The 12,009-nt window shown below is 31.8% G+C and overlaps 2 protein-coding genes and 2 non-coding genes across 4 annotated transcripts; 1 reads left to right on the top strand and 3 right to left on the bottom strand.

The window, feature by feature from the left end:
• Positions 1–1,380: 1,380 nt before the first annotated feature.
• On the top strand, positions 1,381–2,911 carry LOC110600321 (replication termination factor 2). The gene has a single exon (XM_021737152.2). It carries the CDS (start codon positions 1,567–1,569, stop codon positions 2,683–2,685), a length of 1,119 nt encoding a protein of 372 aa, XP_021592844.1. The 5' UTR covers positions 1,381–1,566; the 3' UTR covers positions 2,686–2,911.
• Positions 2,912–5,169: 2,258 nt separating this feature from the next.
• TRNAT-AGU lies at positions 5,170–5,243 on the bottom strand. The gene has a single exon. It is a non-coding gene; the product is annotated as a tRNA-Thr (tRNA).
• A 17-nt stretch (positions 5,244–5,260) lies between these two features.
• TRNAT-AGU lies at positions 5,261–5,334 on the bottom strand. The gene has a single exon. It is a non-coding gene; the product is annotated as a tRNA-Thr (tRNA).
• Positions 5,335–6,837: 1,503 nt separating this feature from the next.
• LOC110600301 (trafficking protein particle complex subunit 5) lies at positions 6,838–11,223 on the bottom strand. Its single transcript, XM_021737116.2, has 8 exons — positions 10,926–11,223; positions 10,240–10,328; positions 9,721–9,784; positions 9,069–9,146; positions 8,502–8,578; positions 8,355–8,421; positions 8,160–8,267; positions 6,838–7,242 (listed from the first exon to the last, which is right to left on the bottom strand). The coding sequence occupies exons 1-8, from the start codon at positions 10,995–10,997 to the stop codon at positions 7,213–7,215; spliced, it is 585 nt and encodes a 194-aa protein (XP_021592808.1). The 5' UTR covers positions 10,998–11,223; the 3' UTR covers positions 6,838–7,212.
• Positions 11,224–12,009: the final 786 nt, after the last annotated feature.

Raw genomic sequence — 12,009 nt, 5'->3', positions numbered from 1 at the left:
TTTATATTATAATTTTTTATATTTTAAATTTTTATTAAAATATAATATGTATATAAAAATGAGAATAAGAATTAAATACTGTGACTGACAAAAAAGAATATTATTAAAATAAAAATATATATTTTAAAAATTATTTTATTAGTTAAATAAAATTTTAGAGATTATATTGTAATTTTTTAATAACTTTTCATGTTTAATTTAATTCTTTTGATTATAGTTGAAATAAAATGGAAAAGGTTCAGTTTTATTATTTAAAATTTAAAGTTTTGTAAATATTTTAATTTTTTATTTAATAAATTTTTTAAAGGAATAATTTTATGTGATATGATAAGTGAACTAAAATTTTTTTAATCAAATTTAATTATTAAAATAAGTGGATTGAGACAAATGTTTTGATTAAAATTAATTAAGATAAATGACTAATATTGAGATAAATATAAAAGAATTGATTTTATTATTTAAAATTTTAAAATTAAAATGTAAATATAAAAAGTGGTAAATTTTTGAGTTATTTTAATAAACCAATTAAAAATAATAAAAATACTAAGTGAAAAATTTCATATTATGTTAAAATTGATTTAAGTTCATTTCTACTGCTATTTTTTTTTTTTTTTTGTCAATAGATATTTTTGGAGGAGGGGAGAAAGGTTAGGAGTTTCGTATTTACCTTATCCATCCATTGAGTGGGTGGTCTATTTCCATTAATATCACAATTTTTACAATTTAAATAATTGTTTTTTTAAACAATTAATTATTAAATTTAAAATAAATTATGTTTTAATTTTTAAATTTTAATATAATTAATGGATGGATTCCAGTACTTTTAAAATTAAACACTTAAATTTTTATCATTATCGATTTATTTAAATTAGAAATCACTCCATCTATTTTTATCATTGAAAATGTAAAAATATTTTTATTACTCGTTTTAGATAAATAAATTATATTTAAATTCTAAATTTTAATATAATTAATAAATTGATTTTTATATTTTTAAAATCATAAACTTAAATTTCTTTATAATTCGTCCATTTTCACTGAATTAAATTTTAATATTTTTTATTTTTTAATTTTTATTTATTAAAATATTTCAATACTCATAATTTTAAAATTTTTAAAAAATATTCGCAACTTCAACTATTTATAAATAGTATCAAGTAAGTTTTACGTATATTATAAACTTTTATAAAAAAATATTTTAGAAAAAATTACACTTTTATAAAAAAATTTGATAATTTATTAATTTTAAATTAATATTTATAAAAATTAATCTATTAATTATATTAAAGATAATAAGTAAAATATAACTTTAAATTTATTAACTAAAAAATTATATTATATTTAGATGTTGCCAAAAAGAAATGAAAAACATTAGTCCGGTCCGATTCGATTTCGTTAACAAAGTCGGTGACGTCCAAGGTCGCGTGCCTTAAATTCCTGTATCTTCCGACAAAAAGAAAATTCCTGTATCGATCTCTCGGCAATCCAGGGTTCCAGACTCGGAATCGAAATCCCCTATTCATCAATTTCTCCAATTGAACTTCGATCCCCAGAAACCTCTTCATAATGCAACCAAAAACACATCAAATTTTCCTTCAATTTCCAGATTCTGGCGTACAAACCCTAACCCTAGACCACACCCAAGCCATAACTCTCCACAGCCTGAAGCGCTCTCTTTTTCCGAATGGGAATCTCTCCTCTTTCTATTTCACACTCAATGGAAAACTCCTTCATGATTCTACAGTTATTCCAAATCCGCAAATTTCTTGTCTTTCTACTCTCATTTTGCGCTCTCGTCTCCCCGGAGGCGGTGGCGATGGCGGCGCTACGGGTGCCGAGTCCCGGGACTGCTATCTGAACATGTACGCGGACAAAAAGCCTGATAAGGTTGATCCAAACGAGCAGAGGCTATCGAAATGGGTCAATTGCGCTCTTTCCAACGAGCCCTTGACGCAGCCCTGCGTTATCGATCGCCTTGGTAATATATTCAACAAGGAGGCGTTAGTACAGGCTCTGATAGGCAAAAGATTACCCAAGGAGTTCGGATACATAAAGGGTTTAAAGGATATGTTAAACATCAAGCTAGAACCAATTCCTGGTGGGGAATCAAACAATGCAAGATTCCATTGCCCAGTAACAGGGCTGGAGTTCAATGGGAAGTATAAGTTTTTTGCTTTGAAGAATTGTGGCCATGTTTTGAGTGCTAAGGCATTGAAAGAGGTAAAATCGTCATCGTGCTTGGTTTGTTACAAGGAGTTTGAGGAATCTGATAAGGTTGTGATAAATGGGAACGAGGAGGAGGTGGCATTTTTGAGGGTAAAGATGGAGGAGGAGAGATCCAAAGTGAAGGATAAGAAGCCAAAAAAAGTGAAAAATGGGGAGATGGCTGTGGCTGTTAATGGAGAAGATAGTGTGGTTTTGGATCCACAGCGTTTAAGTGGGAAAAAGCATGGGATATTTGATGCTAAGGGTGTAGAGAAAGTTGATGGAAGAGTGGAAGCAAATGGGAAGATTGAAAATTTAAAAGGAGCGACTAATGGGAGCTCAGTGAAGAGGTTTAAGGCGGCTGATATGGCACCAGCCAATGCGACCAAAGAGGTGTATGCATCTATATTTACTTCTTCTAAGAAGTCAAATTTTAAGGAGACATTTAGTTGTAGGTCGCTCCCACTTGGTAGGAACTGATTGCTGAAGCTGATTAAGGGTATAGTCTATGCATTTGTGAGATGCTGCTTTTATTTTTCTTTGTGCCCTGTAATTCACAGTTAATTGTTTGAAATAGAAAGGTCTGATGTCCTGAGGCTGGTAAGCCTTTGTGTCATCTTTGATGGCTTGCTGGAAAATCAAATTCTGTGTATTATTGTGATTTTTAACTTTGTATCATGAGTCATTACATGGTGATTTTCTCTCTTATTGGCTCATTTCTACTTATTTAGACTTTATAATTTGTTGACATGGTTTCTGGTGTATTGCTGAAATCAATCCACCATCATCAATTACTTACATTTTAATAGAAGCAAACTATAAGAAAATGAATGAAGAGAACTTTTACTGGAGAGTTTTGATAGTTGAACGAGCGTTATGCAGTCTACATCTGAATCTGCCTTGTATATTGTGAGAATCGTATTTGTAAATAGAAGTGAGCAAGAGAGGAGAAAGAAAAAAGATGCTCTAAATTTGAGAATATGATGGTACTGTCAATAAGTTTTGAGATAATTCTTTATACTTAGATGACCATTTATAATAGCTGTTTCTTGAAATTGAATGATTAAGCTGAGCTTCATTATTAGATTAATGTAAATGAAGTGGGTTGGTTTTCCTATGTTATCCTTCTTTAGCTGTCATCTGTTGTGTGCGAGCTTTCACCCAAACTTCTCAACTTCTCAGATAGTTGCCCGCTTGGGTTTTTAAGTTCCTTCAAATCTTGGCAAATGATGTGGTATTCCCAACATCTCTAGCTTTTTTGTTTCCTGAAAAAAGCCTCTTGTAAAAATAATGTGTATATATATATAGATGCCTATGTTGAAAGTTCCATTGAAAATTAAACTATTAGCCATCGCTAACTTGGAACTGTTTGTAAAGCCAAAGAGTTGCAAATTCCTACCATTCTATGCGCGTCTTCTGAAAGATGAGAGCATTCCTAGCTTTCTTGATATGCCATAACAAGAACACTGATAACTGAATATGATAATCTCCCATCTGGAATCCAATTGCCTTTGTAGTTTGAAGACAGTAATGTCAGCTGCTGCAGCTTTTTCTTCTTGGTACCTAAATAAATGGATAAAAGACTGGATAATCGGCTGCCATTCAAATGTGCCACACCATTCAATGCATGTTTTATTGAAAGCTCTCTAAGGATTCCCTCTCCCTTCCGGAGATTCTTGGTCCGGTTGTAACAGCTGTGGCAACTTTGAGGGTCTGTTTGCAGAGCCTGCTTAGGGAACATTGTCTGGACTAAATTATCGAGCTTTGTTGGCCCCTGATCACTATTCCCAAATAGCCAGCCCTTTTCTTATCCTTTGTCTATAGCTGCTGTGCTGCATCCACATTTGCCTTATTTCATCAATGCTCAGGTGAGCCTAGTAGGCTCAAATTCTTCCATGTCTCACATTCTTGTTAATACTATTCTCTTTCCTATGCTCATTCCAAAATCTAATGATCCAATTTATCATCCATACCGAGTCATTCGACCTTTTTATATATCTTCCCAGATCAACCCAAAGTTAAGTTCTTTGAAAGCTGTCATACGTCCTTCCACAATGCAATGTTTGTGGTGCAAGAAAATCTTCCTTTTCACATATGTTCAACCATAATTTGGGGAGCCCCAATGATAGAATGCTGGGTAAAGCCAGTAACACCACTGTATGATCAGGGCAGCGATAAGGAAATTATCCCTCTTCTTATCTTCACATTATGGCACTTATAAAAAAGTGGAAATGCTCTCACTTTCAAGCACAAATGGCTGAACTACAAAGATGTCATCACCTCAGCTGTAAACCATTATGAGGACGTCCTGCAAACGAATGTTCAGAGGATGCGCCAAACTGTTACTGAAATAACAGATGCTCCAGATTAGCCATGGATAACTTGTGGGGATACTATTAAAGTTTAATTTGATACAGGGATATCATCTTGAAATGGGTTGGCAGCAATAGCAGCTACACTCAAATCTCTGACCTCCCAATTGTTGAAAGTATAGCATGTCGAGAGGCGCTCAGTTTTGGCAAGAAGAAGAGGTTTTCACGTGGTTCTTATAGAAGAGGACTCGCTCAACTTCTCAGTTTCCTAACCTTAACTGTCATTCAGTAGTCTCGACAGGCTTGTTCTTTTTCGACAAGTTTACCTTTGAGGGCAGCAAAGTATTCAAAGCTCTCCATCTAAAATTCCTTGTTTTTGTCGGGAATTGCATCGTCTCCATTAAGCTTCCAATCGTCTACTAGTTTCTCAGGATGAGGCACTTCCAGCAATGCATGGGCTTGTGAAATGTTTTTACACCAACTAACATTCTCTTTTAAACATATATCCCCATGGTTAATAGAGTGCCATAGCTCCTCCAGTGCACCATATTCTTTATTTTTTATTTCCTTCGAAAGATTACCATCTCTATAGTCCAATGAACCAACCCCATATGGAAAAGTAGGGCATGGAAGGAAAAAAACATAAAGAATTTGCTTTCATTGAGAGTCGAACTCAAGACCTCCCGCTTACTAAACGGGTGCTCTAACCAACTGAGCTATGAAAGCGGATGCCAAGGAGAATTTGCTTTCATTGAGAGTCGAACTCAAGACCTCACGCTTACTAAACGGGTGCTCTAACCAACTGAGCTATGAAAGCAGATGCCTAGGATCGGCACATTTCTCATCTATGATGATTGATCCTTCTAATGATTTTCGCCATTCCATTTTCAATAGTTAATTTTCTGTGTAATAAAATAAATTTTATTATTAAATTATTAATCTAATGGCAATTAGTTTTATTTGTATTACACTTTAATATTTTTTAAAATTCGTATAAGAGATTTAAACTCTCAATTCTTAGAATGCAAGACGTATATTTAATTATGACTATTTTATCGATCATTTATTTAAAAATTTTTTAACATGTTATATTTATTTAATTTTTAATTTCTTTTTTATAGGGAAAATTATTAACCGATTCTTATATTTTAAGTCTACTAATTTATTCATATTTTAAAATCATATAATTAAAATATTATTATATCTTATATTAAACTCTTTAATTTTTCTATAAAAATTAATTTTATAGGATTAAGATGACATAAATTAAGTTTAAAAGTTAATTTATTTCTTAGTTTCATATATGCCATCTTATATATAATTTATTACAGTATATTGTTAGATCTATTATCATTTTTTCATGTTAAGAATGGTATTTCATTCCAATAAAATTACAATACATTGATGAAAAGTAAGATTTTAATAAAATTTATTTTTTATTAATAATAATATGAATTTAGTGATTTTTTTTTCTATTAATTGTAATTGTAATGTAATTGGCTCTATACCACCGAATATGATTAATAAAATAAGATAGTATTTCTAGAGCACACAATAATTTCATATTTATTGCTTATTTATATTCAAAAATTATACGTTAAATGTGAATATAAATTCCATTAAGATCAATTTTTTTATGGATCTACGAAAATAAATCATAAAGGCCGATCATTATGATAGTTGAATTTGTATTTTCAAATATAATATATTGACAAAATATATTTTAAAAAATAAAAATTTATAAAATTAAAAAAATAATAATAATGCACTCCGAGGCTTAGTCTGGTGGAAAGTGCATCCTTGTAGCCTTGTGAAGTCAAAGATTCGACTCCCCATCCCTATTTCAAAAGAAAAATAATAATAATAATAATGTCCCCATCATCAAAAACACAATTCAGTCTCCTTTCTCCCCAAACTTTTTTGTGTAATACAAAACCCCATCCTCTAAAAAAATTTTAGTCAGTTTGGCATTAAATTTAAAAATCACGAAAGTACTTTTTAAAATAAAACGCCATTTTAAATGTAAAAAAAAAACAATTTAAGAAAAATTATTTTATTATTTTGACAATTCTTTTATAACTAAATTACATCAAAAATAATTTTAAATTATTTTTTAATATTTTTTTAAAAAATATTTTTCTTAACAACAATTCTAATAATAATGCCAAACAGGTCCTTAAACTACACTTGTTCCCTGTTGTCCCCACTTCCAAAAGACGAGCAGTGTAATTCACTTGATTTGCCATTTAACACGACAAAAAAACAACAGAAAATCCTCAATTGTTGTTAGGATGAAAAAATGAATTAAAAAAAATTAAAATAATGTAAATAAATAGGACCAACTGCATTGAGAAGGCATGAGAACTGAGAAGGATTACATGTTGTTTCCATTAATATCAATTTCACCCAAAAACAAAAAGGATAACCAACTCCATACAAACTATGTACTTTTTCCACACAAAAAAATTAGACTTAACGTATGCTTTGCATCAACTGCAGTGGCAATAATTGCTCTTACTAGACGATTAAAGTAACCCCAATCTGAAGAAGGCCACACATAACAACAAAAATCTGACAATGCCACGCGTATATGCGATGGGACGGGAAGGCGATAATCCTGATTAATTTGATAAGAAAGCTGAAAATTACCATCGTTCACCTTTTTGCTGGAAGATGCCCGACAAAAATTACAGGATCAACCTAACCTTGCTTCTCTTCTTAATACCTGTTTCGAAGAGTGAAATTGCAAAGAAACTTAACATAAAACTGGCAGCAATATTCTGTCCATGTCAAACATAATATTGGCAAGACCAAACAGAGATGCACTGGAACATAGATGGAAGATGCCTATTTAAGTCACAGAACAGAAGCCCTTTCCAGAAGGCAATGAATTTGTCTGGACAGGAATATAGAACATGACTCCTCGTACATGAAATTTGTAGTGGATGCATGGCTGATGTAGATAGATAAAACATAGTCCATAAGGCAAAGAAGATGGACTAAAATGCATGGATAATTTACCAGCTACAAGTTATTGGAATTAATTAGATGAAATTTGCTCAAATATTCAGTTGAACTAAGATCCATGGAAGCACAAGTGAAATTGTATTCAAAAGTTGGGGTGACCACTGGTCTGGGCCAGTCCAGAACCAGGGGTGCCGGTTAAAGGATCATGTTCATGGGGACCAGATCCAAACCACAAATTTCCCCTCAGTTCTGTTTCTGGTTCAGCCCGATATTGGTTAAACATAATAGTAGAATTTCATTCTTTTGTTTTTTAAAAAGAAGGTGCAATTTTGGCCCTGAACCAGACAGACTGGTTTCAATTCTGGGTTGGACCGGTCAGCATTCTAGCCGGACCATGACCAGGTCTATTCTCAAGTTGATATATAAATAACTCTGAAACTTTGATGAATCACCAAGAACCACTCATTTAAGGTTTAGATTGGAAGGACACATGGCCTATAGACCCTTAGCAGACCAGGCAAAACTTTATAGCAACCTTGAATAGCAAGCTGCATGTCTGATGAATGCAAAAAAGAACCATTCTTGATAAGCGTCATCCAAATTCCTAATAGATACTCTAGCAGGAGCAATGTGTAGTCTTCAATAGAATTTCATAATACATATCTTAACATTTACCTCTTCAGCAAATTTTATCAAAATGGTTGTCCGTGGTCGTTGCTGACCCTCGATAGGTACAAAATGAGCTGTTACTACGGCTGGAAAACCTGCACCATCCAAAACACCCTTCAAAAGGAAAAGGGGAAAAAACACCCATCAGAGCTTTCATCCATTAGGATACCTCAACAGGTAAAATTTCAAAGTCATGCCTACCCTCACTATTCCAGCAACAAATGCTCCACAATTAAATGTCCCCATGTCTTTTGGAATGGAAATAAATCTGCAAAAGGAGCAAAAAGAAAAGCACTAAAACCAGGTAAGAGCAATTGTCAAATTAATAATGAGTGAGATAATTATCACCTGTTCACAAGAAGCTCCTTCTCACTGATCATATATTCATCTTCATGTTCAGTGCCTTTCTCGAGGGAGTCAGCTACCTAAATTAATCATGGGCAGAAGCTTATATGCACTGGAATAGAATATTAAACTAGCTTATATCTATTAAAATGGCCTCAGCTTTGCATTGTCAATTATCCCTCAACAAATTTGTGAAGCATCATTATCATCTAACATCTAATGCTTTCCCCATCTTCTACCAAACATTTTATGCTCGTATGATCTACCTTATTGACTATTGTTTCTGTTTTTGGCAACATCCTATCATGAGCAAATGTCAAGGGAAAAAGTGCTTTGCAAATGCATGCAAGGCAAATCCATCTTTGTAACTTTTCCTCACACATAGTAGCAAAGTCTAGCAGTTCTTCTAATAGAACAGGAAAAAGTTCTCATCAAGAAAAAAGAAACGTTTGCATATGGAAGTGGATATCAGAGAAGTCAACAAAAAGAAATTGCAAACATGATACGAATTTCCATATTCAGAAAAAAAGCAGCTTAAGAACTCATTTAAACTGGTGAAAATAAACTTACCTTTCCAAACAACACCTTCCACACTGTGCTGTGTACAAAAGATAAAATACCCAATAATCGAGTTTCCCTTCTGTTCCCCTGTGTCACCAAAAGAAAGGACAAATATAGCACTTCCACTGAACCACATTTGAAGAATTAATTAAAAAAAAAAATCCATGAAGCAAAACCAATTAGCTTATTTGCTATTTTTTAGAATATTAACTTATTAACTAAGAAAGCCACCCAATCTGCTACTATATTTTTAAGGGAAAAAGATATTGAAGAAGTCACAGAGAGCCTTTACCACAATTAAGAAGATATAAAGGAATGCTTGAAACTGAAAGTTCAGTAAGTAAAAGAATTGTACTTTCATATAAAATAATAATTCATAAAATTAGCTTCCCAATTATTGCAAAATGAAGAAAGAAAATTGGAAAAGAAAAAAAAAAGAAGAGATTTCTAGAAAAACCAATCTACCTCTATCTGATTATAGAGCCATCAAGAAATCAGGATAATACATTGCCTACTTGCACTGGCATAACAAACTGATTTAACAATAATTATGCCAACAGTTATAATATCAGCCATAAGGTATTGCACCACTAGCTAATTTTCAATTGGCTGATTTAGGCTGGTGTAATTTGCTGAGGAGAAGTCCAGGAACAAGTCATACCTTCTCTCTATGACAAAGAAGTTCAAGAACACGTGCCCCAACTGCATAGCCTGCATCCTCCAGCCTGCTCAACTCCCACAAATATTATCGCAAAGAATGTAACCACTAAGCAAGACATCAAGAGTTAAATAGAGAAAAAATGTACATTTGCATATTCATGGAAGCAAAATTTCGAAGCATATAAACGTCAAAGAACATTTTATTTGACATTCTTCTTTTTCTTTTTTTCCTATCCTACTTTCAATTTCTCTATCTCCAGCTTCCACAAATGCATGCTCAGAAAGGTTGCAAGAAATTATGCCTCAACTCGAAGGTATCAATATGATTATTCTGCATAACTTCCTTGTTTCATAGAAATAATGAACTTGAGAAACTATTTACGCAAGGAGGAATGCGGAAACCATTTAATTTTATTGTCCCTCATTTTTCTAACCACAAGGTAAATAAAGAGGCATGGTTCAAAAAAATGATTCAACACATAGAACTAACTGGGTTGAAGTAATGAAAACGGCACAATACCTTCGTTCTAATTCAGCAATGTTGTCAACCTGAGTCTGATTGTACTGAACAAGCTCCGAAAACAAAAAAGCAAATGCACTCAAACTGACCTGAAAAATAATTATTCTTAAGTATCAATTTAGAAAACTTCCAACTAAAAATTAAAGTACAAATCCCTGTCACGGTTAACATAGAAAGAGGTTTACAAGAAAGTTAACTTGATATCTGACGTTCTACACGATGTTTGAAATCTAACATTTTATATGATGTTCATTTGCACAAAGTTGAATTCTTGCCAAGTTAGCAAATGATAGAGCTAGGCAACGTACATTGGAGGTTTATATGCTCTTGGATCAAATTGTCAAAAATTAAGGGGAAAAAAAAAAAGAAACTCATATTTCCATGATTTCTTTTGCCAATTTCCTTAGATACCAAGTTGAACAGCACGATGCACACGTACTGATCCAAATTATACTAAAACAGACTAGAAGCAATGACAGGATAAGATTAAAGACCTAAATGAAGTATAGATCTGAAATTTCGTTTGGATGGTCAGAAAATGCAGCAGAACAGAAAGAGAAATTGGATCGCAAGAATAACCAGAAGAAGAGACCTAATCTCAGATTCTTTTTATTTCTTTGGAAGTTTCTCCACCAAACAGCAGTGATTAGGTGAGAGAGAGAGAGGGAGAGAGAGAGAGGAGGTACCTCTTGTTTACCCTTACTGAGTGGCTTGTCGAGAACATTAGAGTATTGCTTGACTTTGCCTACTCCAATCATATTTAGCTTCTGGTATTCTCGCGTTTAGACTTCTCTGTCTATTGAAGGAGGTTCGGATCAAGCTGGAGGAAAATATCCCCGGTAAGTAGGTTGTGCGAAATCTGTTTGGCAGCTCAGAAATTCTGGGATGGGAAATGAGAGCCGCAGCAAAGAGTTTATGACTTTTGAGAAGCGGTGTACGGTCTGGTTCTGATTCTGGTTCAATTATCCTCGGTATTTCGATTTCGTTTTAGATATTTGGGATCTTTGGGGAGTTTATAAGCACTTTTAATTTTTAAATTTTAAATTAATACATGTTTAGTATATGTGTTTATAAATAGAACATAAAAATTGATATATTATTATAAAAATAATTAAAAATATATAATTTAATTTTTCATTAAATCAGAATATATATTATAATTTTAAATTTTTAATAAAGATACTACAATAATTTAATTAATTAAAATAATTTATAAATATTAAAATAAAAATATGAATATCAATTATTTATTTTGTACTTATATGCTGCTATAAATTTTTTACCAGTTTATAAGTTAGGTCAAATATCCTGTTGACTATAAGTTTTAAAAAAATTTGATTTTGATTATATTAAAATTTAATAAATTAAATTTATTCTTTAATATTAAAAGTGAAATATCCGGACAATATTGAAGATACCAAAGAAATCTACCCATCGAAAAAAAATAAAAACTCTTATAACATCACAAGATAAATAAAAAAATATATAAAAATATTTTTAAAATTTATTGTAAAATAATGAATAAATTAATATGCCAATAATGAATCTATCCATCTCATTCTATTCCTTAAAAAACAAAGAAAATATTTTAAATTATTTTTCAAAATAATTTAAAATATTTTCTATATTTTTTAAAAAATAGAATGAGATGGATAGAATTTGAAAAATAATTTAAAATATTTTCTTTGTTTTTTAAGAAATAGAATGAGATGGATAGATTCATTATTGGCATATTAATTTACTCATTATTTTACAATAAATTTTAGAAAT

Source organism: Manihot esculenta, chromosome 14 (assembly GCF_001659605.2).
Source record: "Manihot esculenta cultivar AM560-2 chromosome 14, M.esculenta_v8, whole genome shotgun sequence".
NCBI lineage: Eukaryota > Viridiplantae > Streptophyta > Magnoliopsida > Malpighiales > Euphorbiaceae > Manihot > Manihot esculenta.
The sequence above is the reverse complement of the archived record's forward strand: the minus strand, read 5'-3'. Positions and strand labels throughout refer to the sequence as shown.